This window comes from Hemitrygon akajei, chromosome 28 (genome assembly GCF_048418815.1).
Source record: "Hemitrygon akajei chromosome 28, sHemAka1.3, whole genome shotgun sequence".
Taxonomy (NCBI): domain Eukaryota; kingdom Metazoa; phylum Chordata; class Chondrichthyes; order Myliobatiformes; family Dasyatidae; genus Hemitrygon; species Hemitrygon akajei.
Window position 1 is genome coordinate 45,493,730 of NC_133151.1, and position 25,578 is coordinate 45,519,307.

General features: G+C 50.3%; 1 protein-coding gene across 1 annotated transcript; it reads left to right on the forward strand.

Annotated features, from left to right (window-relative positions):
• Positions 1 to 4,291: 4,291 nt before the first annotated feature.
• On the forward strand, positions 4,292 to 25,438 carry LOC140717864 (uncharacterized). Its single transcript, XM_073031585.1, has 5 exons — positions 4,292 to 4,418; positions 16,797 to 17,180; positions 22,125 to 22,235; positions 23,081 to 23,265; positions 25,159 to 25,438. Exons 1-5 carry the CDS (start codon positions 4,292 to 4,294, stop codon positions 25,255 to 25,257), a joined length of 906 nt encoding a protein of 301 aa, XP_072887686.1. The 3' UTR covers positions 25,258 to 25,438.
• Positions 25,439 to 25,578: the final 140 nt, after the last annotated feature.

The window sequence follows — 25,578 nt, forward strand, 5'->3', positions numbered from 1 at the left end:
TTTTTAATCACAAGCTGGAAATGTGACCCTCTCCTTTCATTGTCTTCAGGTCCATGTCCCGGACCTCTATCCATACCTCAGCAGATCAAGGTGCCTCACACTATCCTCACAGGGGTATCTAGACGTGGGGAACGTCCACATCCTGGGAATCCACCCGGTCACACTGAAATAATGCACTGCCCAGGCTCTCGCAGAGAGACAGTTGCCAGCGTCTCTCTCGCCACAGTCAGTGCAAGACAAACCCTGACAATGCCAAGACACTCGGCAGGTCAGGCAGCCTCTGTGGGGAGAGAAACAGTACCAATGTTCCAGCTTGAAGAGCTTTCACGCCCGCTCGGAGACCTTTCTGTCTCCCTGCCGCAGACCTGGCAAAAGGCCTCGGCCTGAACCCTCGACGGTTTACTCCTCTCTCCATAGAGCTTCTCCTGCAGCTTGTGTGTCCAGACGTCAGCAGTTCTATGGTCTTGTTTTAAATTTCCAGCACCTGCAGCTTGTGTGTCCAGACGTCAGCAGTTCTATGGTCTTGTTTTAAATTTCCAGCACCTGCAGCTTGTGTGTCCAGACGTCAGCAGTTCTATGGTCTTGTTTTAAATTTCCGGCACCTGCAGTTTGTGCGGCCTCCGTCGGTCAGGGTCGACCGTGGCCGTTGCATCCCAGTTGTACACAAGCCAGGGCAGGACGATACGGAGAGCAAGCTGATCAGGAACCTGTATCGATAAAAAGCTAACATTAGTGATATAGCATTCAAATCTAAGCATTCTAACTAGATATATACCAAGTGTATTTAGCAGTCAAACTAACTTAGCGTTCCAATCAGCGAAGTTAGTGTACTTAAGCGGTTAACAAACCATCATTCCCCGTGCCTCACTCCCTCAGGCTAACAGCTAAGTGCAAGAGTGATTGTGTAACTGTAATTTGCTTCTACCACATCCCAAGCTGTTACCGTAATAACTGGACCACAAAATGCAGTACGGACAGGAAATAGATACTTGGCCCCTACAGACCAAAAAAAAATAACATAGGTACCAACCCAGGTTAATTTGCCACCACTGTCTGTAAGGAGTGTGGTGAAGTACATATACCTGTCTGGACATGCCCCTCTGCTGACTGCTCCTGTGGCTCCTCCCACAGACCCTTGTATAAAGGCGATTGGAGGCACTGTTCCTCCCTCAGTCTCCAAGATGTTTTGTGGTGGTCTCTTGCTACTAATCGTGGTCTCTTGCAGCTAATAAAAGCCTATTGTTTGCCTCCCGTCTCCGAGAGTTATTGATGGTGTATCAAGGAGCGTGTACATTCTCCCTGTGACCGTGTGGGTCTTCGTTGGGGGCCCTCGTTTCCTCCCACATCTGAAAGATGCATGAGTTAGTAAGTTAATGGGTCACTTGGGTGGCACAGGCCCTTTTGGGCCTGAAGGGCCTGTTACTGTGTTGTATCTCTAAATAAACAAAATTAAGTTATCCCAACCTTTTATCCAAGTCCTTCCGTAGACTCTCTGTTCCTCAACACTACCTGCCCCTGCCATCAATTCTGTCACCCAGGTCATTAACATATAACATGAAAAGTAGTGTTTAACACTGACCCCTAGGGTACACCACTAATCACCGACAGCCAACCAGGAAAGGTCCTTTTAGTCCTTCCCATTCCTTGCTTTCTGTCAGTCAGCCAATCTTCTATAACACCTCCTTGCCCCTCCTCCTCCTCCTCAATTCACCGTCCCAACAGCCTGATACCCCACCTTTCCATCTCTTTGGGAGGCACATGGGACAGCAACCTTCACTGGTCCCAGGTCCTAGATATCTACAGGACAAGTGCACACCTTTGTTCAAGAAGGGCCCCAAGAATAATCCATAGAATTAAAGACTGGTGAGTGTTATACCCATGGTAGGGTATTTTTTGGCTACCTTTTGAGGGATAGGATTAACCTGTGCTCGGAGAGGCTGGAATTGATTAGGATAGTCAAAATAGTATCGTAAGGGAAGATTCCATTTGATTAATCAGATTGATCTTTAATCATATTGACTCGGTGGTTAACATAGTCTACGTGACTACCTTTGACAAAGTCCCACATGGGGGGCTCGTCTTGAAAGGCCCTTGTGATCCAGGTAATCTAGCAAATTGGATCTGAAATGGTTTTGGTGATGGAAGGGAGATGCTGAAGGCAGAGTATTGATTTTATGATTGGAAACCTATGGTTTAAGGATTGGTGATAGGGCTCTCTGTTGATTATAGACAATAATAATCTGGATGTGAATGGAATTGGTATTGAGGGCTGGTTCTTCGCTTGCGAAGATCAGGAGGGGAATAGGGTCCTCAGGAGCACCAGCACGATGGTCGGTGACTGTAGAGGCCAATTCTGGATCTGCAGACTCTGGACCGGTGGGGACACGGGAACTTGGGTAGTAGGATCCTTCCCGTGCCTCCTCTTCTCCTCAGCAGTCGCTCTTCTGGATTCCTCAGAATTCTGGGATTGATATTAGCTAGTTTGCAATTGCTGTCGTTGATCGTGCTGTTGTTGGGCCATTGATGATGACGAGCACGATTGAGGATTGGCTGATGCACAGAGAAACAGCAGGTGGAAAGAAGTGGGGAGATGCATTTTTGGAGGACTGAAGTGCCCAGGCGTGAACGAGGATCCACCAGACAGTCATACTCCACCCCATCACCCTCCCACAGAATCAGGATGGAGCAATGGAAACGGGGCCTCCGAGTTCAGGCCAATCATCAACCACCTATTCAATGTCCAGTTTTCTGTCCTCCCCACAGTCACATTAACCACACCTCCTCCCCCCCAACCCCACACGATTTGATCACTCACCTACAAACTAGGAGCAAGTTAACCTTCGATCCCACTTGTGAAAGGAAAACGGAGCACAGGGAGAACAAGCAAACTCCACAAGGACAGCAGAGACCTCACTGATCCACATTTGGCTCCAGGGTAGGAAAAGGCCTCGAATGGGCCCTTCCCCATTTCTCTAACCCTGTCACTCGACAAACCTCCCCAGTAACAGAATTCCCCCTTGGTTGCAATGGGATCCTGACCCACACCACGAAGTCTGGAATGACCAACTAAACCACAGCTCTCTTCCTCTCTTTTCCACTGTAGCTACACCCCAAAACTCTTTCGTTATCCCCAGTTCCAATCTGGAAACTAATTTTTAAAGAGACTCTCAGGCTCTCTCCCAGAGTCACACGCTCGGCAGCCACCTCCCCTGTGACGACCTCCGTTGGTTGGGGTTGACCGTTGGATGTTGCATCCTAGCTGTCTACGAGATATGTAGTCCGGGGCAGTACAATATGGAGAAGACACTGTTGCCCATGCAGCAAGCTCACCGTCTGATGAATCCAAAGGATCGGCAGAGACCGATACAGATTGGCGTCACTGGCGTAGCAGGAGTTACCAGTCAGTGTTGCAAGGCAGCTGGGGTTTGAGATCAGAGCTTTCCTTCCGGATAAGCTGCCAGCCGAGGCTCATGAGCCCCCTCTGCCCGAAGTGTCTGGTTTTGAGGCACCAGTGACCTGCCTTTGCCCGTTCTCCTGTCAGTGGAAACGGTTCCGCTGGGATTAGCAACTAAGCCACCCGCAAAACCCAGAGCTGGACTGGGTTGCCAGAGGCGATTTGAGACACACGCCGTTGGGAGATCTAATAGGTAGTGGGAGCTCGTCCCCGTTACCACCCCTGGTTATAATAACCTGAAGTAAGTTTATTTTAGCTATTTTGTTCGGGTTTCTGCTTGGCACCCTGGCATAGCAGTTTGCGCAATGCTTTACGATTGGGAGATCAGGGTTCAATTCCCGCCACCGTCTGTATGTTCGCCCCGTGACCGCGGGCGTTTCCTCCGCGTGCCCTGGTTTCTCCCCACAGTCCTTAGTGAGTTGCGGGTGTGCTATGTTGGTGCCGGACGCATAGTGACAATGACGGGCTAATCCTCGGCCTGTGCTGGTCATTGCTGTGCACGTAGAACATTACAGCACGGTACAGGCCCTTCGGCCCGCAATGTTGTACCAGCCTTTCGACCTGCTCCAAAATCAAAGATTCTTCCCTCCTGCATAACCCTCCACTTCTCTACCACCCACATAGAGCTTATTAAATGCCTTTAATGCATTTGTTTCAGCCACCACCCCACAAGTGAGACCTAAACTAATCTTCAACGTTCTTCAATCTTCAGATATTCTGTTTGAGATGTCTTACACCTGTAGCTTTTAAAAATTATTTATTGTCTAGTGATACAGCACGGGGTATGCCCTCCCGACCCCTGGAGCCTGGCCACCCTTCGATTTAACCTTAATTATAATGACCGAGTCACCCACCCGGTCCGTCTTTGGACTGAGCACGTGCAGAGACTCCTTGCTGGGATTGAACTCTGAACTCCAGATTGCCCCGAGCTGTCGCCGCTACCCTACCCTGGTGCCCCCAAGAGGTAACGTATACTCCAGGTAGGAGGAGTGATTGGTAATAAACCCAACAGAAGGCCTTGTGGGGGAACCGATTGTCATTACTCCTCTCTCAGAAGACACTCAGATATTGTGTGAGGGGAATCTCAAAACAAGAATTATCATGATCCAGTGCAAGTCCATTGCTCAACAGGGACTCGCCAAAACTAGTCCAAGGGTTCGAGGATTCTTTAAACTTTACTGAAGATTATGTTCCTGTGTAAGCAGGCACGGGCGTGATTGTTGGGTGGGGATTAGCAAAGATTCCCATGAATACCACCACAGTTGGCAAAGTCCTCCAGCAAGGAGCTGTCAGCCCAGCTTTCCCGCTGATCAACATGGACCAAGGCAGACCCTTCGGCCCATCATATTTGTGCAGCCCGTGAAGCTAATCTAATTTGAGAATCTGAGTTGCGAGTTAGGGGACAAAAGTTTAAGGGTAACACGAGGGGGAACTTCTTTACTCAGAGAGTGGTAGCTGTGTGGAACGAGCTTCCAGAGAAGTGGTAGAGGCAGGTTTGATATTGTCATTTAAAGTAAAATTGGATAGGTATATGGACAGGAAAGGAATGGAGGGTTATGGGCTGAGTGCGGGTCGGTGGGACTAGGTGAGAGTAAGTGTTTACCCTTCGGATTAGAAGGGCCGAGATGGCCTCTTTCCGTGCTGTGATTGTTATATGTTATTTGGTTAATCACACCTGCCTGCACAGGATCAGAGTTCAAAGTAAATTTATTACCAAAATACATGTAAGACCATCAGAGATTGGACAGAATTAGTCCAGAATCAAGTCTGCTCTGCCATTCCATCCCAGCTGATCCATTTTCCCTCTCAACCCCATGCTTCTGTCTTCTCCCCATATCCCTTCATGCCCTGACCTATCAAGAACCGGTCAACCTCCACCTTAAATACTCCCAGTGAGCTGGCCTCCACAACTGTCTATGGCAACGGGCTCGTCTGGCAAAACAAACTCCACCTCAGCTCTGTTCTAAATGGATGTTCTTCTACTCTGAGGCTGTGTCCTCTGGTCCTAGACTCCCGCACTATAGGAAACATCCTCTCCACATCCACTCTATCTGTGTCCTCTGGTCCTAGACTCCCCCACTATAGGAAACATCCTCTCCACATCCACTCTATCTGTGTCCTCTGGTCCTACACTCCCCCACTATATGAAACATCCTCTCCACATCCACTCTATCTGTGTCCTCTGGTCCTAGACTCCTCCACTATAGGAAACATCCTCTCCACATCCACTCTATCTGTGTCCTCTGGTCCCAGACTCCCCCACTATAGGAAACATCCTCTCCACATCCACTCTATCTGTGTCCTCTGGTCCCAGACTCCCCCACTATAGGAAACATCCTCTCCACATCCACTCTATCTGTGTCCTCTGGTCCTGGACTCCCCCACTATAGGAAACATCCTCTCCACATCCACTCTATCTGTGTCCTCTGGTCCTAGACTCCCCCACTGTAGGGAACATCCTCTCCACATCCACTCTATCGGTGTCCTCTGGTCCTAGACTCCCCCACTACAGGAAACATCCTCTCCACATCCACTCAATCTGTGTCCTCTGGTCCTAGACTCCCCCACTATAGGAAACATCCTCTCCACAACCACTCTATCTGTGTCCTCTGGTCCTAGACTCCCCCACTATAGGAAACATCCTCTCCACATCCACTCTATCTGTGTCCTCTGGTCCTACACTCCCCCACTATATGAAACATCCTCTCCACATCCACTCTATCTGTGTCCTCTGGTCCTAGACTCCTCCACTATAGGAAACATCCTCTCCACATCCACTCTATCTGTGTCCTCTGGTCCTAGACTCCCCCACTATAGGAAACATCCTCTCCACATCCACTCTATCTGTGTCCTCTGGTCCTAGACTCCCCCACTATAGGAAACATCCTCTCCACATTCACTCAATCTGTGTCCTCTGGTCCTAGACTCCCCCACTATAGGAAACATCCTCTCCACATCCACTCAATCTGTGTCCTCTGGTCCTAGACTCCCCCACTGTAGGAAACATCCTCTCCACATCCACTCTATCTGTGTCCTCTGGTCCTAGACTCCCCACTATAGGCAACATCCTCTCCACATCCACTCTATCTGTGTCCTCTGGTCCTAGACTCCCCCACTACAGGAAACATCCTCTCCACATCCACTCTATCTGTGTCCTCTGGTCCTAGACTCCCCCACTATAGGAAACATCCTCTCCACATCCACTCTATCTGTGTCCTCTGGTCCTACACTCCCCCACTATATGAAACATCCTCTCCACATCCACTCTATCTGTGTCCTCTGGTCCTAGACTCCTCCACTATAGGAAACATCCTCTCCACATCCACTCTATCTGTGTCCTCTGGTCCTAGACTCCCCCACTATAGGAAACATCCTCTCCACATCCACTCTATCTGTGTCCTCTGGTCCCAGACTCCCCCACTATAGGAAACATCCTCTCCACATTCACTCAATCTGTGTCCTCTGGTCCTAGACTCCCCCACTATAGGAAACATCCTCTCCACATCCACTCAATCTGTGTCCTCTGGTCCTAGACTCCCCCACTGTAGGAAACAACCTCTCCACATCCACTCTATCTGTGTCCTCTGGTCCTAGACTCCCCACTATAGGCAACATCCTCTCCACATCCACTCTATCTGTGTCCTCTGGTCCTAGACTCCCCCACTACAGGAAACATCCTCTCCACATCCACTCTATCTGTGTCCTCTGGTCCTAGACTCCCCCACTATAGGAAACATCCTCTCCACAACCACTCTATCTGTGTCCTCTGGTCCTAGACTCCCCCACTATAGGGAACATCCTCTCCACATCCACTCTATCTGTGTCCTCTGGTCCTAGACTCCCCCACTATAGGCAACATCCTCTCCACATCCACTCTATCTGTGTCCTCTGGTCCTAGACTCCCCCACTATAGGAAACATCCTCTCCACATCCACTCTATCTGTGTCCTCTGGTCCTAGACTCCCCCACTATCGTCAATATCCTCTCCACATCCACTCTATCTGTGTCCTCTGGTCCTAGACTCCCCCACTATAGGAAACATCCTCTCCACATCCACTCTATCTGTGTCCTCTGGTCCTAGACTCCCCCACTATCGTCAATATCCTCTCCACATCCACTCTATCTGTGTCCTCTGGTCCTAGACTCCCCCACTATCGTCAATATCCTCTCCACATCCACTCTATCTGTGTCCTCTGGTCCTAGACTCCCCCACTATAGGAAACATCCTCTCCACATCCACTCTATCTGTGTCCTCTGGTCCTAGACTCCCCCACTATAGGAAACATCCTCTCCACATCCACTCTATCTGTGTCCTCTGGTCCCAGACTCCCCCACTACAGGAAACATCCTCTCCACATCCACTCTATCTGTGCCCTCTGGTCCTAGACTCCCCCACTATAGGAAACATCCTCTCCACATCCACTCTATCTGTGTCCTCTGGTCCTAGACTCCCCCACTATAGGAAACATCCTCTCCACATCCACTCTATCTGTGTCCTCTGGTCCTAGACTCCCCACTATAGGAAACATCCCCTCCACATCCACTCTATCTATGTCCTCTGGTCCTAGACTCCCCCACTACAGGAAACATCCTCTCCACATCCACTCTATCTGTGTCCTCTGGTCCTAGACTCCCCCACTATAGGAAACATCCTCTCCACATCCACTCTATCTGTGTCCTCTGGTCCCGGACTCCCCCACTATAGGAAACATCCTCTCCACATCCACTCTATCTGTGTCCTCTGGTCCTGGACTCCCCCACTATAGGAAACATCCTCTCCACATCCACTCTATCTGTGTCCTCTGGTCCTAGACTCCCCCACTGTAGGGAACATCCTCTCCACATCCACTCTATCGGTGTCCTCTGGTCCTAGACTCCCCCACTACAGGAAACATCCTCTCCACATCCACTCTATCTGTGTCCTCTGGTCCTAGACTCCCCCACTATAGGAAACATCCTCTCCACAACCACTCTATCTGTGTCCTCTGGTCCTAGACTCCCCCACTATAGGGAACATCCTCTCCACATCCACTCTATCTGTGTCCTCTGGTCCTAGACTCCCCCACTATAGGCAACATCCTCTCCACATCCACTCTATCTGTGTCCTCTGGTCCTAGACTCCCCCACTATAGGAAACATCCTCTCCACATCCACTCTATCTGTGTCCTCTGGTCCTAGACTCCCCCACTATCGTCAATATCCTCTCCACATCCACTCTATCTGTGTCCTCTGGTCCTAGACTCCCCCTCTATAGGAAACATCCTCTCCACATCCACTCTATCTGTGTCCTCTGGTCCTAGACTCCCCCACTATCGTCAATATCCTCTCCACATCCACTCTATCTGTGTCCTCTGGTCCTAGACTCCCCCACTATAGGAAACATCCTCTCCACATCCACTCTATCTGTGTCCTCTGGTCCTAGACTCCCCCACTATCGTCAATATCCTCTCCACATCCACTCTATCTGTGTCCTCTGGTCCTAGACTCCCCCACTATAGGAAACATCCTCTCCACATCCACTCTATCTGTGTCCTCTGGTCCTAGACTCCCCCACTATAGGAAACATCCTCTCCACATCCACTCTATCTGTGTCCTCTGGTCCCAGACTCCCCCACTACAGGAAACATCCTCTCCACATCCACTCTATCTGTGCCCTCTGGTCCTAGACTCCCCCACTATAGGAAACATCCTCTCCACATCCACTCTATCTGTGTCCTCTGGTCCTAGACTCCCCCACTATCGTCAATATCCTCTCCACATCCACTCTATCTGTGTCCTCTGGTCCTAGACTCCCCCACTATAGGAAACATCCTCTCCACATCCACTCTATCTGTGTCCTCTGGTCCCAGACTCCCCCACTACAGGAAACATCCTCTCCACATCCACTCTATCTGTGCCCTCTGGTCCTAGACTCCCCCACTATAGGAAACATCCTCTCCACATCCACTCTATCTGTGTCTTCTGGTCCTAGACTCCCCCACTATAGGAAACATCCTCTCCACATCCACTCTATCTGTGTCCTCTGGTCCTAGACTCCCCACTATAGGAAACATCCCCTCCACATCCACTCTATCTATGTCCTCTGGTCCTAGACTCCCCCACTACAGGAAACATCCTCTCCACATCCACTCTATCTGTGTCCTCTGGTCCTAGACTCCCCCACTACAGGAAACATCCTCTCCACATCCACTCTATCTGTGTCCTCTGGTCCTAGACTCCCCCACTATAGGAAACATCCTCTCCACATCCACTCTATCTGTGTCCTCTGGTCCTAGACTCCCCCACGATAGGAAACATCCTCTCCACATCCACTCTATCTGTGTCCTCTGGTCCTAGACTCCCCCACTATAGGAAACATCCTCTCCTCATCCACTCTATCTGTGCCCTCTGGTCCTAGACTCCCCCACTATAGGAAACATCCTCTCCACATCCACTCTATCTGTGTCCTCTGGTCCTAGACTCCCCCACTATAGGAAACATCCTCTCCACATCCACTCTATCTGTGTCCTCTGGTCCCAGACTCCCCCACTATAGGAAACATCCTCTCCACATCCACTCTATCTGTGTCCTCTGGTCCTGGACTCCCCCACTATAGGAAACATCCTCTCCACATCCACTCTATCTGTGTCCTCTGGTCCTAGACTCCCCCACTATAGGAAACATCCTCTCCACATCCACTCTATCTGTGTCCTCTGGTCCTTGACTCCCCCACTATAGGAAACATCCTCTCCACATCCACTCTATCTGTGTCCTCTGGTCCTTGACTCCCCCACTATAGGAAACATCCTCTCCACATCCACTCTATCTCTATCCTCTGGTCCTAGACTCCCCCACTATAGGAAACATCCTCTCCACATCCACTCTATCTGTGTCCTCTGGTCCCAGACTGCCCCACTGTAGGAAACATCCTCTCCACATCCACTCTGTCTGTGTCCTCTGGTCCTAGACTCCCCACTATAGGAAACATCCTCTCCACATCCACTCTATCTGTGTCCTCTGGTCCTAGACTCCCCCACTATAGGAAACATCCTCTCCACATCCACTCTATCTGTGTCCTCTGGTCCTAGACTCCCCCACTATAGGAAACATCCTCTCCACATCCACTCTATCTGTGTCCTCTGGTCCTAGACTCCCCACTATAGGAAACATCCTCTCCACATCCACTCTATCTGTGTCCTCTGGTACTAGACTCCCCCCACTATAGGAAACATCCTCTCCACATCCACTCTATCTGTGTCCTCTGGTCCTAGACTCCCCACTATAGGAAACATCCTCTCCACATCCACTCTATCTGTGTCCTCTGGTCCTTGACTCCCCCACTATAGGAAACATCCTCTCCACATCCACTCTATCTCTATCCTCTGGTCCTAGACTCCCCCACTATAGGAAACATCCTCTCCACATCCACTCTATCTGTGTCCTCTGGTCCCAGACTGCCCCACTATAGGAAACATCCTCTCCACATCCACTCTATCTGTGTCCTCTGGTCCCAGACTGCCCCACTGTAGGAAACATCCTCTCCACATCCACTCTGTCTGTGTCCTCTGGTCCTAGAGTCCCCCACTATAGGAAACATCCTCTCCACATCCACTCTATCTGTGTCCTCTGGTCCTAGAATCCCCCACTATAGGAAACATCCTCTCCACATCCACTCTATCTGTGTCCTCTGGTCCCAGACTGCCCCACTGTAGGAAACATCCTCTCCACATCCACTCTGTCTGTGTCCTCTGGTCCTAGAGTCCCCCACTATAGGAAACATCCTCTCCACATCCACTCTATCTGTGTCCTCTGGTCCTAGACTCCCCCACTATAGGAAACATCCTCTCCACATCCACTCTATCTGTGTCCTCTGGTCCTAGACTCCCCCACTATAGGTAACATCCTCTCCACATCCACTCTATCTGTGTCCTCCAGTCGTGTTCTCCCCACTATAGGAAACATCCTCTCCACATCCACTCTATCTGTGTCCTCTGGTCCTAGACTCCCCCACTATAGGAAACATCCTCTCCACATCCACTCTATCTGTGTCCTCTGGTCCTAGACTCCCCCAGTACAGAAAACATCCTCTCCACATCCACTCTATCTGTGTCCTCTGGTCCTAGACTCCCCCACTATAGGAAACATCCTCTCCACATCCACTCTATCTGTGTCCTCTGGTCCTAGACTCCCCCACTATAGGAAACATCCTCTCCACATCCACTCTATCTGTGTCCTCTGGTCCTAGACTCCCCCAGTACAGGAAACATCCTCTCCACATCCACTCTATCTGTGTCCTCTGGTCCTAGACTCCCCCACTATAGGAAATATCCTCTCCACATCCACTCTCTATCTGTGTCCTCTAGTCCCAGACTCTCCCACTATAGGAAACATCCTCTTCACATCCAGTCTATCTGTGCCCTCTGGTCCTAGACTCCCCCACTACAGGAAACATTCTCTCCACATCCACTCTATCTGTGTCCTCTGGTCCTAGACTCCCCCACTATAGGAAACATCCTATCCACATCCACTCTATCTGTGTCCTCTGGTCCTAGACTCACGCACTATAGGAAACATCCTCTCCACATCCACTCTATCAGTGTCCTCTGGTCCTAGACTCCCCCACTATAGGAAGCATCCTGTCCACTGTCTCTCTGTCTAGGTACCATATCCGATGTGGACGTTGGTAACCATGTTTTCCATACAGATCTAATCCTCGTTCTTTGGATGACTTCCATTTCTGCAATGTGTATCCTCCCGGCTGGGCTTTTGATGGTACATAAGCCGAGATCTTCCTGTAGGTTTGCTCCACTCGATTTTCCCAGAGAGTGTCAGGTTTTCTAGTTCATCTTTCCACATGATGTGTCCTAGGAATCTGAGTTGTCTTTCTCTTATCGTCGGTATGAGTGATCTAACTGCTTGGGCTCCTCTGAGAACTTCTTCATCTGTTGTGTGTGTGGTCCATGATATTTTTAATATTCTCCTGTAGAACCACAATTCAGCTGCTTCTGGTCTCCTTTCCATTGCTGTGGAAATGGTCCAGCATTCACTTCCATAAGTCAGGATAGAATAAACGTAGCACTGAGTATTCTTTTTTTAGTGTACATGCTCATCTTTCTGTCTGTTAATATGGTCTTCATCTTCTGGAAAGCTTCTTTCACCATGGCTATTCTGTATTTGATATCTGTGTCACACCTGTCGTCACTTATTATTTGGCTGCCAAGATAGCTGAATTTGTTGACTTGTTTGATGTTTGTATTTCCGACCTTGATCACATATTGTGAGATGTTTCTCTTTCGGGAGGTGACCGTGCTTTCTGTCTCCTTGGCGTTGATTGAGAGGCGTCTGCGATTACTTTCTGCTGCCACTGTAGTGAGTAATTCTTGAAGTTTTGTTTCTGAGTCGGCTATTAGTACGATGTCATCAGCATAGCTGATGTTATTTATATTATGGCCTCCAATTGTGAGTCCTTTGATGTCTTCAATACTTCTCAAGATATTTTCACTATACAGGTTGAATAAGTCGGGTGAAAAGACACAACCCTGCCTGACTCCTCTCATGATATTCACATACTCACTCCCTTCTCCGTCTATGCTGATGGATGCTGTCTGGTCCCAGTAAAAGTTTCTTAAGAAAGTATATCTTTCCCATCTATGTCAAGATCTTGAAGCATTTCCAGGAGATCTTGGTTTCTGACAGAGTCAAAAGCTTTTGTATAGTCGATGAAACATAGGTCGATGTCTTTTTGTAGCTAGATGGCTCGTTCACAGATCATCCGTAGCCTGAGAATTGCATTTCTGGTTCCAGTGTTTTCCCCAAAGCCGCATTATTCTTTACTGATTTCCGGTTTTATACAGCGTCCTGCTCTCAGCAGGATTACTCTGGGAATAATTTCTGCCACGTGGCCCATCGGGCCTATTGTACGATGTAACTCACATTCTGGTGCTTCCTCTTTCTCTGGAACTGTGATGAACACGGATTTACCCAAATTATCAGGTATCTCCCCATGATCATAGGTTTCATTTGCTATTTCTGTTATTTTCTCTATTCCCAAATCTTCTAGGGCCAGTATCATTTTAAAGTTGGCTGGACCAGTTGCTCTGGTACGTTTTGTTTTATTTACGGCTGCTCGAACTTCTGATTCTAGAATGTTAGGTCCTTCAAGATTCTTCTTTACGTTTGGTTTTTCTCCTCTTTGGTCTCCACAAAGTTCTGTTATATGTAATTGTCCAGCTGTTTGGGATTCCCTCTTTGCTCATAATTAAGTTGCCGTCTTTTGCCTTGACGCATCCACTTGCTGAGCAAGGTAATTTCCCTGTTAGTTCTTTAATCTTACTGTGCCTCAGCTTTGTTCCAGAGTTATGGGTTCGTAGCATTTCTGTCTCTGAGCATTTCTCAGTTAGCCATCTGTCTAATATGTTCCAGATGCTGGGAGAGGCCAGTACCAGAGGGCATGGTTTGAGAAGAAGGGGTAGGTCATTTAGGACAGAGTTAAGGAAAAACTTCTTCTCCCAGAGAGTTGTGGGGGTCTGGAATGCACTTGCCTCGGAAGGTAGTGGAGGCCAATTCTCTGGATGCTTTCAAGAAGGAGCTAGATAGATATCTTATGGATAGGAGAATCAAGGGATATGGGGACAAGGCAGGAATTGATCAGACATGATCTCAGAATGGCGGTGCAGGCTCGAAGGGCCGAATGGTCTACTTCTGCACCTATCGTCTAGCTTCTCTGCATTTTCATTTTATTGTCTTGTCGATCGGTTTGTCTTCTTCGCTGTCTCTGGGTTTGATGGTCGTTTTTGTTGCGTCAATTGTATTTTATCTTCAGTTATCCATTCCCTCTTACTCTTCCGCCCTTTTCGTGGGATGGTTTCTCTTGCAGCTTCAACCATGGATGCCATCAGTATGTCCCAGGAAGATCTGCCTCCTTCGTCCTGCAGCAACTGAGAACGGTTTTTACTCCTTGATTGTGTACTCTGTTTTCAGGATTGTTTTGATAATCCAGTGGCTCTGACTTTTTTGGTTTCCTTAATTTTCTCATCTTTATTTTCATTTTGCAAATGACTGGTATGTGGTCGCTCGCACAGTCCGCTCCAGGGTAGCTTTTCGATTGAGTTGTTGAATTTTTGAATCTGTTATTGATTGTTCTCTAACCGATTTGATTCTTGTTCCCATCTGGGCTTCTCCATGTCCATTTCCTTCTTGGATGTTGTTGGTGACTATCCTCTCCACATCCACTCCATTCAATATTTTAACGAGATTCACCCCCCCCCCCCCATTCTTCTAAATTCCAGCGAGTGCAGACTCACAACCATCAAACGCTCCTCATACGATACCTTTCATTCCCGGAATTATTTACACGAACCTCCTCTGCTCTGTCTCCAGTGTAAGCACCTTCCTCTCTCAGATCAGGGGTGCAAATCTGCTCACAACACTCCAAGGTGAGGTCTGACCAGCATCACATCTCTCGTCCTCTCTAAACGAATGCTAACATCACATTTGCCTTCCTCACCAGCGACTCAACCATCTGTCACCATATACCACCCTGAGATGAATTTTCCTGCAGGATTTCATCGTAGAACAAAGGTCCATATCCCTACAGACTCTGCTTGTTCACGTGCCCGTCTTAAAGTTGTCCCCCCGGCAGCCCACTCTGCCTACCTAACAATCTCTGTGCCAAAAAAATTAGTTAGCAGCTCTCTACAGTACTGTGCTAAAGTCTTGGGTCTCTATTGTGGACTGAGAGTGGGAAGGAGGCAGGGAGAGGGGAATCATGGTTGGGAAAAGGGGAAGGGAGCAGGAAGCAACCCCAGTCTCCTGCCTTTTCCTTGTAACATTTCATGCTCTTACTAATCAAAAACCTATCAACCTATGTCAGGGGTAAGTATTTTACACAGAGAGTGGTGAGTGCGTGGAACGGGCTGCCGGCAACAGTGGTGGAAGCGGATAAGATAGGGTCTTTTAAGAGGCTCCTGGACAGGTACGTGGAGCTTAGGAAAATAGAGGGCTATGGGTAACCCCAGGTAATTTCTAAGGTAAGGACATGTTCAGCACAGCTTTGTGGGCCAAAGGGCCTTAGTGTGTTGTAGGTTTTCTATGTTTCTAATCTGGAGGAGTTAGAAGCTTCAGTGTCTGAGATGGGAGAGACTGCGCATACAACAACTGTTGCCCGGGTGATTCACCAGTCGCAGCTTAATGGGAGAGTGGCAAAGAGAAAGCCACTGTTGAGAAAAAACTCCCATGAAGTTCGGCTGGAGTTTTCCAGAAGGCGTGTGGGAGACTCTGAAGTCAGCTGGAAGAAGGTTCTGTGGTCTGATGAAATCAAAATTGAGCTTTTTGGCCATCAGAATAAACATTGGTGTAAGCCAAACACTGCAGATCATCAAAAACACACCATCCCCTACCGTGAAGCATGGTGGTGGCTGCATCACGCTGTGGGGATGCTTCACTGCAACAGGCCCTGGAAGGCTTGTGAAGGTAGAGGGGAAAACGAATGCAGTAAAATACAGGGAAATCCTGGAGGGAAACCTGATGCAATCTGCAAGAGAACTGCGACTTGTTTTCCCACAAGACAATGACCCCAAGTATAAAGCCAAAACTACACAGGAATGGATTAGAAACAACAAAGTTAATGTCCTGGATCGGCCAAGTCAGAGTCCAGGCATCAATCCAATTGAGAATTTGTGGCTGGACTTGAAACGGGCTGTTCACTCACGATCCCCGTGCAATCTGACAGAGCGTGAGCAGTTTTGTGAAGAAGAATGGGGAAAATTGCAGATGTGCAAAGCTGATCGAGACCTGTCCACACAGACTCAGGGCTGTAATTGCTGCCAAAGGTGCATCTACTACATATTGACCTGGGCGGGGTGAGTAATTATGCAGTCAATTGTTATGTGTTTAATAACTGCGATGAATTTAGATCACTTTGGAGAAATTTGTTTTCACTTTGACACCAAGGAGTATTTTCTGTTGATGGGTGTCAGAAAAACCAAATTAAATCCACTGTGATTCAATGTTGTAGAACTAATAAAACATGAAAACTTCCTGGGCGGGGTGGTGAACACTTTCTATCGGCACTGTATGTTCCTCAGACCTGTCCCGGGGGTGTCGGCTCCACAACTTCTCCTCCTTTCTCTCCGGACGTGTCCAACAGCAGGTGTACCTGCTGAGCGGTACATCACCCAGTCAGAGAGGGTCCCCTTGCCCGGCCTGTCCCTGTAGCCCTCCCGCCGCGACCGGCTGGCACTGCCCAATCCCACCCACGCCACCGAGCACCCGGACGAAACTTCACCGAATTGAACCCGAGTCGGCGGAGCTGCAATCGATCGCGTCCACTAACCGGGCCGACCTGCATATTAATCTCTCCCAGAGCTAAACAATGTTTCAACCCTGAACTGCTTCCTTCTCTCTCACAGACCCGCTGATGGTTTCCAGCACTTTCTAAAACCCCTGCCCGGTAGCCCTCGAACCCGAAAGCCTCCCTGGTCCCCCGGGCCGTTGTTTCATTACTGTCGGCTCTCCCAGCCGCGTTGTCCGGTGTGTAAAAGCTGGAACTGTCCTGAACGGCCCCAGAACACTTCAGCCGGTGATCCAGGAGTCGCCCAAACCCGGAGTGGCTGGGATTCCGCGGACCAAGACCTGACAGGTTGGGAGGAGCGGCGCAGGGAGTGTCCCGACCCTGATCCACTTAAACCGGAGCTCGCAGTGCAGAGGGGCGCTTTACCCTGGCTCTGGGTTCCCGTCCGGGTCGGGGGTAGGACGCTTCTCCTGATTCTCTATTGCGGACGCCAGTGTGATTAGATTCAACGTGTGTGCGGGGTGTTTGTTCTCAGTCTGTGTGTCTGTCTGTGTGTCTGTCTGTCTGTGTGTGTGTGCGGGGTGTTTGTTCTCAGTCTGTCTGTCTGTGTGCCAGGTGTTTATTCTCAATGTGTCTGTGTGCCGGGTGTTTATTCTCAATGCGCCTGTGTGCCGGGTGTTTATTCTCAATGTGTCTGTGTCTCGGGTGTTTATTCTCAATGTGCCTGTGTGCCGGGTGTTTATTCTCAATGTGTCTGTGTCTCGGGTGTTTATTCTCAATGTGGCTGTGTCTCGGGTGTTTATTCTCAATGCGCCTGTCTCTCGGGTGTTTATTCTCAATGTGTCTGTGTGCCGGGTGTTTATTCTCAATGTGTCTGTGTCTCGGGTGTTTATTCTCAATGTGTCTGTGTGCCGGGTGTTTATTCTCAATGTGCCTGTGTCTCCGGTGTTTATTCTCAATGTGTCTGTGTGCCGGGTGTTTATTCTCAATGTGTCTGTGTCTCGGGTGTTTATTCTCAATGTGTCTGTGTGCCGGGTGTTTATTCTCAATGTGTCTGTGTCTCGGGTGTTTATTCTCAATGTGTCTGTGTGCCGGGTGTTTATTCTCAATGTGTCTGTGTCTCAGGTGTTTATTCTCAATGTGTCTGTGTCTCGGGTGTTTATTCTCAATGTGTCTGTGTGCCGGGTGTTTATTCTCAATGTGTCTGTGTCTCGGGTGTTTATTCTCAATGTGTCTGTGTGCCGGGTGTTTATTCTCAATGTGTCTGTGTCTCGGGTGTTTATTCTCAATGTGTCTGTGTGCCGGGTGTTTATTCTCAATGTGCCTGTGTCTCAGGTGTTTATTCTCAATGTGTCTGTGTCTCGGGTGTTTATTCTCAATGTGTCTGTGTGCCGGGTGTTTATTCTCAATGTGTCTGTGTCTCGGGTGTTTATTCTCAATGTGTCTGTGTGCCGGGTGTTTATTCTCAATGTGTCTGTGTGTCTCGGGTGTTTATTCTCAATGTGTCTGTGTGTCTCGGGTGTTTATTCTCAATCTGCCTGTGTCTCGGGTGTTTATTCTCAATGTGTCTGTGTCTCGGGTGTTTATTCTCAATGTGTCTGTGTGCCGGGTGTTTATTCTCAATGTGTCTGTGTCTCGGGTGTTTATTCTCAATGTGTCTGTGTGCCGGGTGTTTATTCTCAATGTGTCTGTGTGTCTCGGGTGTTTATTCTCAATGTGTCTGTGTGTCTCGGGTGTTTATTCTCAATCTGCCTGTGTCTCGGGTGTTTATTCTCAATGTGTCTGTGTGTCTCGGGTGTTTATTCTCAATGTGTCTGTGTGTCTCGGGTGTTTATTCTCAATCTGCCTGTGTCTCGGGTGTTTATTCTCAATGCGCCTGTGTCTCGGGTGTTTATTCTCAATGTGTCTGTGTCTCGGGTGTTTATTCTCAATGTGCCTGTGTCTCGGGTGTTTATTCTCAATGTGTCTGTGTGTCTCGGGTGTTTATTCTCAATGTGCCTGTGTCTCGGGTGTTTATTCTCAATGAGTCTGTGTCTCGGGTGTTTATTCTCAATGTGTCTGTGTCTCGGGTGTTTATTCTCAATGTGTCTGTGTCTTGGGTGTTTATTCTCAATGTGTCTGTGTGTCTCAGGTGTTTATTCTCAATGTGTCTGTGTCTCGGGTGTTTATTCTCAATGTGTCTGTGTTTCGGGTGTTTATTCTCAATGTGTCTGTGTCTCGGGTGTTTATTCTCAATGTGTCTGTGTCTCGGGTGTTTATTCTCAATGTGTCTGTGTTTTGGGTGTTTATTCTCAATCTGCCTGTGTGTCGGGTGTTTATTCTCAATGTGTCTGTGTCTCGGGTGTATATTCTCAATGTGCCTGTGTCTTGGGTGTTTATTCTCAATGTGCCTGTGTCTCGGGTGTTTATTCTCAATGCGTCTGTGTGTCTCGGGTGTTTATTCTCAATGCGCCTGTGTCTCGGGTGTTTATTCTCAATGTGTCTGTGTCTCGGGTGTTTATTCTCAATGCGCCTGTGTCTCGGGTGTTTATTCTCAATGTGTCTGTGTCTCGGGTGTTTATTCTCAATGTGTCTGTGTCTCGGGTGTTTATTCTCAATGTGTCTGTGTTTCGGGTGTTTATTCTCAATCTGCCTGTGTGTCGGGTGTTTATTCTCAATGTGTCTGTGTCTCGGGTGTTTATTCTCAATGTGCCTGTGTCTCGGGTTTTTACTCTCAATGTGTCTGTGTCTCGGGTGTTTATTCTCAATGTGTCTGTGTGTCTCGGGTGTTTATTCTCAATCTGCCTGTGTCTCGGGTGTTTATTCTCAATGTGCCTGTGTCTCGGGTGTTTACTCTCAATGTGTCTGTGTGTCTCGGGTGTTTATTCTCAATCTGCCTGTGTCTCGGGTGTTTATTCTCAATGTGTCTGTGTGTCTCGGGTGTTTATTCTCAATCTGCCTGTGTCTCGGGTGTTTATTCTCAATGCGTCTGTGTGTCTCGGGTGTTTATTCTCAATCTGCCTGTGTGCCGGGTGTTTACTCTCAATGTGTCCGTGTGCCGGGTGTTTATTCTCAATGTGTCTGTGTCTCGGGTGTTTATTCTCAATGTGCCTGTGTCTCGGGTGTTTACTCTCAATGTGTCTGTGTGTCTCGGGTGTTTATTCTCAATGAGTCTGTGTCTCGGGTGTTTATTCTCAATGTGCCTGTGTGCCGGGTGTTTATTCTCAATGTGCCTGTGTCTCGGGTGTTTATTCTCAATGTGTCTGTGTGTCTCGGGTGTTTATTCTCAATGTGCCTGTGTGCCGGGTGTTTACTCTCAATGCGCCTGTGTCTCGGGTGTTTACTCTCAATGTGTCTGTGTGCCGGGTGTTTATTCTCAATGTGCCTGTGTGCCGGGTGTTTATTCTCAATGTGTCTATGTCTCGGGTGTTTATTCTCAATGTGCCTGTGTCTCGGGTGTTTATTCTCAATGTGTCTGTGTCTCGGGTGTTTATTCTCAATGTGTCTGTGTGTCTCAGGTGTTTATTCTCAATGTGTCTGTGTCTCGGGTGTTTATTCTCAATGTGCCTGTGTCTCGGGTGTTTATTCTCAATGTGTCTGTGTCTCGGGTGTTTATTCTCAATGTGTCTGTGTGTCTCAGGTGTTTATTCTCAATGTGCCTGTGTCTCGGGTGTTTATTCTCAATGTGTCTGTGTGTCTCAGGTGTTTATTCTCAATGTGCCTGTGTCTCGGGTGTTTATTCTCAATGTGTCTGTGTGTCTCAGGTGTTTATTCTCAATGTGCCTGTGTCTCGGGTGTTTATTCTCAATGTGCCTGTGTCTCGGGTGTTTATTCTCAATGTGTCTGTGTGTCTCGGGTGTTTATTCTCAATGTGCCTGTGTGTCTCAGGTGTTTATTCTCAATGTGCCTGTGTCTCGGGTGTTTATTCTCAATGTGTCTGTGTGTCTCGGGTGTTTATTCTCAATGTGTCTGTGTGTCTCAGGTGTTTATTCTCAATGTGCCTGTGTCTCGGGTGTTTATTCTCAATGTGTCTGTGTGTCTCAGGTGTTTATTCTCAATGTGCCTGTGTCTCGGGTGTTTATTCTCAATGTGCCTGTGTCTCGGGTGTTTATTCTCAATGTGTCTGTGTGTCTCGGGTGTTTATTCTCAATGTGCCTGTGTGCCGGGTGTTTACTCTCAATGCGCCTGTGTCTCGGGTGTTTATTCTCAATGTGTCTGTGTCTCGGGTGTTTATTCTCAATGTGTCTGTGTGTCTCAGGTGTTTATTCTCAATGTGTCTGTGTCTCGGGTGTTTATTCTCAATGTGTCTGTGTGTCTCAGGTGTTTATTCTCAATGTGCCTGTGTCTCGGGTGTTTATTCTCAATGTGTCTGTGTGTCTCGGGTGTTTATTCTCAATGTGCCTGTGTCTCGGGTGTTTATTCTCAATGCGTCTGTGTGTCTCGGGTGTTTATTCTCAATGAGTCTGTGTCTCGGGTGTTTATTCTCAATGTGCCTGTGTCTCGGGTGTTTATTCTCAATGTGTCTGTGTCTCGGGTGTTTATTCTCAATGTGCCTGTGTCTCGGGTGTTTATTCTCAATGTGTCTGTGTGTCTCGGGTGTTTATTCTCAATGTGCCTGTGTCTCGGGTGTTTATTCTCAATGTGCCTGTGTCTCGGGTGTTTATTCTCAATGCGTCTGTGTGTCTCGGGTGTTTATTCTCAATGTGCCTGTGTCTCGGGTGTTTATTCTCAATGTGTCTGTGTCTCGGGTGTTTATTCTCAATGTGCCTGTGTCTCGGGTGTTTACTCTCAATGTGTCTGTGTCTCGGGTGTTTTTTCTCAATGTGCCTGTGTCTCGGGTGTTTATTCTCAATGTGTCTGTGTCTCGGGTGTTTATTCTCAATGTGTCTGTGTGTCTCGGGTGTTTATTCTCAATGTGCCTGTGTCTCGGGTGTTTATTCTCAATGTGTCTGTGTCTCGGGTGTTTATTCTCAATGTGTCTGTGTGTCTCGGGTGTTTATTCTCAATGTGCCTGTGTCTCGGGTGTTTATTCTCAATGCGTCTGTGTGTCTCGGGTGTTTATTCTCAATGAGACTGTGTCTCGGGTGTTTATTCTCAATGTGCCTGTGTCTCAGGTGTTTATTCTCAATGTGTCTGTGTGTCTCGGGTGTTTATTCCCAATGTGTCTGTGTGTCTCGGGTGCTTATTCTCAATGTGCCTGTGTCTCGGGTGTTTATTCTCAATGTGTCTGTGTCTCGGGTGTTTATTCTCAATGTGTCTGTGTGTCTCAGGTGTTTATTCTCAATGCGCCTGTGTCTCGGGTGTTTATTCTCAATGTGTCTGTGTCTCGGGTGTTTATTCTCAATGCGCCTGTGTCTCGGGTGTTTATTCTCAATGTGTCTGTGTGTCTCGGTTGTTTATTCTCTCCCCGGCCCTCCCCAGGCTTTCACTGGACGCCCGTGATGTCTGGAATTCGGCTTTTCTTCCTCACTGGACTCGTTATCGGTTCCTTCGCCCAGAGCCCGGAGCCCGCAGCCGGCTGTCGGCTCTACCGTGAGTGTCCGATCAGTGGGGCCGGTGAGGGCACGGTTAGAGGGGGTAGAGAGAGAGGTGAGTGGGGAGGGCGGTGGAGAGGGGAGGAGGGAAGAGAGGGAATGGAGTGAAAGGAAAGGTGGAGAGGGGAACGGGAGAGAGGTGAGCGGGGAGAGTGGTGGAGAGGGGAGGAGGGAAGAGGGAATGGAGTGAAAGGAAAGGTGGAGGGGGAACGGGAGAGAGGTGAGCGGGGAGAGTGGTGGAGAGGGGAGGAGGGAAGAGGGAATGGAGTGAAAGGAAAGGTGGAGGGGGAACGGGAGAGAGGTGAGCGGGGAGAGTGGTGGAGAGGGGAGGAGGGAAGAGGGAATGGAGTGAAAGGAAAGGTGGAGGGGGAACGGGAGAGAGGTGAGCGGGGAGAGTGGTGGAGAGGGGAGGAGGTAAGAGAGGGAATGGAGTGAAAGGAAAGGTGGAGAGGGGAACGGGAGAGAGGTGAGCGGGGAGAGTGGTGGAGAGGGGAGGAGGGAAGAGAGGGAATGGAGTGAAAGGAAAGGTGGAGAGGGGAACGGGAGAGAGGTGAGTGGGGAGAGTGGTGGAGAGGGGAGGAGGTAAGAGAGGGAATGGAGTGAAAGGAAAGGTGGAGAGGGGAACGGGAGAGAGGTGAGTGGGGAGAGTGGTGGAGAGGGGAGGAGGTAAGAGAGGGAATGGAGTGAAAGGAAAGGTGGAGAGGGGAACGGGAGAGAGGGAGCAGCGAGGGAAGGTGTCCGCGGACCAGGAACGGAGGGATGGAAGGGAAGAGAGATGCAGAGAGGGGAGGGAACCGGGGGTGGAGGGCGGATCTACCACCGAGCCTCTGGTCTCTGCCGCAGCGTTTAACGTGACCATCCGGAGCGACGGGCCGGGCAGCTGCCGCGGGAGACACGCCAGCCACGCGTGTGTGGGTCACTGCGAGTCCAGCGCCTTCCCCTCCAAGTTCTCGGTGCTCCGGGCCAGCGGGTTCAGGCACATCACCACCTCGGTCTCTCAGTGCTGTACTATCGGCCGGCTGGAGAAGGTGCGTGGTCCTCGCCTGCCCTCCCCTCCTCCCTTCCGCCCGTCCTCCTTCCCTCACTCTCTGGGCGCGCCTTCCGACCCTCCTCTTTACCTGGGGGACGCGCCCTTCCTCCCTCCCTCCCTCCCCTATCTCTGGGTACGTCCTTCCTGAGCGCGACCTCCTGTTGCCCTGGGCAGACCATCCCTCCCCTTTCTCTGGGTGCTCCCTCACTCGCTCCCTCTGTCCCCTTTCCCTGGACGCGACCTCCCTCCCCCTCCCTCATCTCTGAGCGCGACCTCCCTCCCCCTCCCTCATCTCTGAGCGCGACCTCCCTCCCTATCTCCCCTCATCCCTGGGCAGGCCCTCCCTCACCTTTCTCTGGGTGCTCCCTCACTCGCTCCCTCTGTCCCCTTTCCCTGGACGCGACCTCCCTCATCTCTGAGCGCGACCTCCCTCCCTATCTCCCCTCATCCCTGGGCAGACTGGGCAGACCATCCCTCCCCTTTCTCTGGGTGCTCCCTCACTCGCTCCCTCTGTCCCCTTTCCCTGGACGCGACCTCCCTCCCCCTCCCTCCCTATCTCCCCTCATCCCTGGGCAGGCCCTCCCTCACCTTTCTCTGGGTGCTCCCTCACTCGCTCCCTCTGTCCCCTTTCCCTGGACGCGACCTCCCTCCCCCTCCCTCATCTCTGAGCGCGACCTCCCTCCCTATCTCCCCTCATCCCTGGGCAGGCCCTCCCTCACCTTTCTCCAACACTGAGCGTCATAGGAAGTCATTCCTACCCGTGGCCATCAAACTTTACAGCTGCTCCCTCGGAGTGTCAGACACCCTGAGCCAACAGGCCGGTCTTGGTCTAATTTCCACTTGGCATGATTTATTGAATTATTTATGGTTTATATTGCTATATTTCTACACTATTCTTGGTTGTTGCGGCTGTAACGAAGCCCAATTCCCCCGGGATCGATAAAGTCTGTCCAGTAATGCACCCCTTCACCATTCATCTCCTTTTCCCTCTTCCCCCTTTCTGGATCTCTTCCTGATTCGCCTCCCCACTCTCCAGCCGGGTATCAACTTCCCAGCTCTTTACTTCATCACTCACCCTCCCGACCTCTTGTGTTCCTCATCCCTAAATCCACTCATCGCTTTTCCCACCCGGTCCTGCCGAAGGGGCTCGGTTTGAAACGCGGCCCCTGCCGAGTTCCTCCAGCGTTCTGTGTGTGTCCCTGTGAACGACCCGGCCCAGTTCGGGGTGACCCCCTCCGTTACCAAGCCTGCCTCGCTTAACCAGGACCTGCTCCCACGATCGAGGGCGGTGAGACCCCAGGGGAAACTCCCTCGCTGACGCCTCCACGACCAGGCAGACCCCCTCACTCTGTCCCCACACCTCGTCAGGAACAGACATCGTCACTTCTGCTCCATCACGCACTGAGATGGTCACCGGTCAGGTAGACGAGACAAATCACCCCACCCCCCACCTCTTCTTTCATCCCTCGGAGTCTGCACAGAAACAAGCCCTTCGGCCCATCTAGTCCATGCCGAATTTAAACTGCCTCCTCCCATCCCGCCACATCGCTACCATCCACGTACCTCTCCAAACTCCTTAAACGGTGAAACCACTTACCCTGGCAGCTCGTTCTACACCCCCCCCACCCTCTGAGTGAAGCCCCCCCCCACCCAATTACACTTCTCACCTTCCACCCTTAACCCACGACCTGTGGTTATAGTCCCACCCAACCTCGGCCTGCTTGCATCATTTACCCTGTCTGTACCCCTCGGAATTCTGTATCCCTCCATCAAACCCCCTCCCAATCTTTCCTCGTAACTCGGGTTCTCCACACTTCCTCCCCCGAACACCCTCTCTCCGGTCACCTGCCCCATTCCGTCTCACGGCCCGGTCTCGCTTCTCGCTCCCCAGGTGCGGGTGAGCCTGTCCTGCGGCGAGAGGACGGAGGAGCTGGAGATCTTCACGGCCCGGAGCTGCCGCTGTGACATGTGCCGCCAGTCGCGCTACTGAGGCTCGGAGCGGGACAGGACCCCGGCGGCGCTGATGCGAACCGAGAAAACGGGGAGCACACCGGCCGACCCGGGGACACGGGGTCACCACACCGGCCCACCCGGGGACACGGGGTCACCACACCGGCCCACTCGGGGACACGGGGTCACCACTGACCGGCCCACCCGGGGACACGGGGTCACCACTGACCGGCCCACCCGGGGACACCACACCGACCCACCCGGGGACACCACACCGACCCACCCGGGGACACGGGGTCACCACTGACCGACCCACCCGGGGACACGGGGTCACCACTGACCGGCCCACCCGGGACACGGG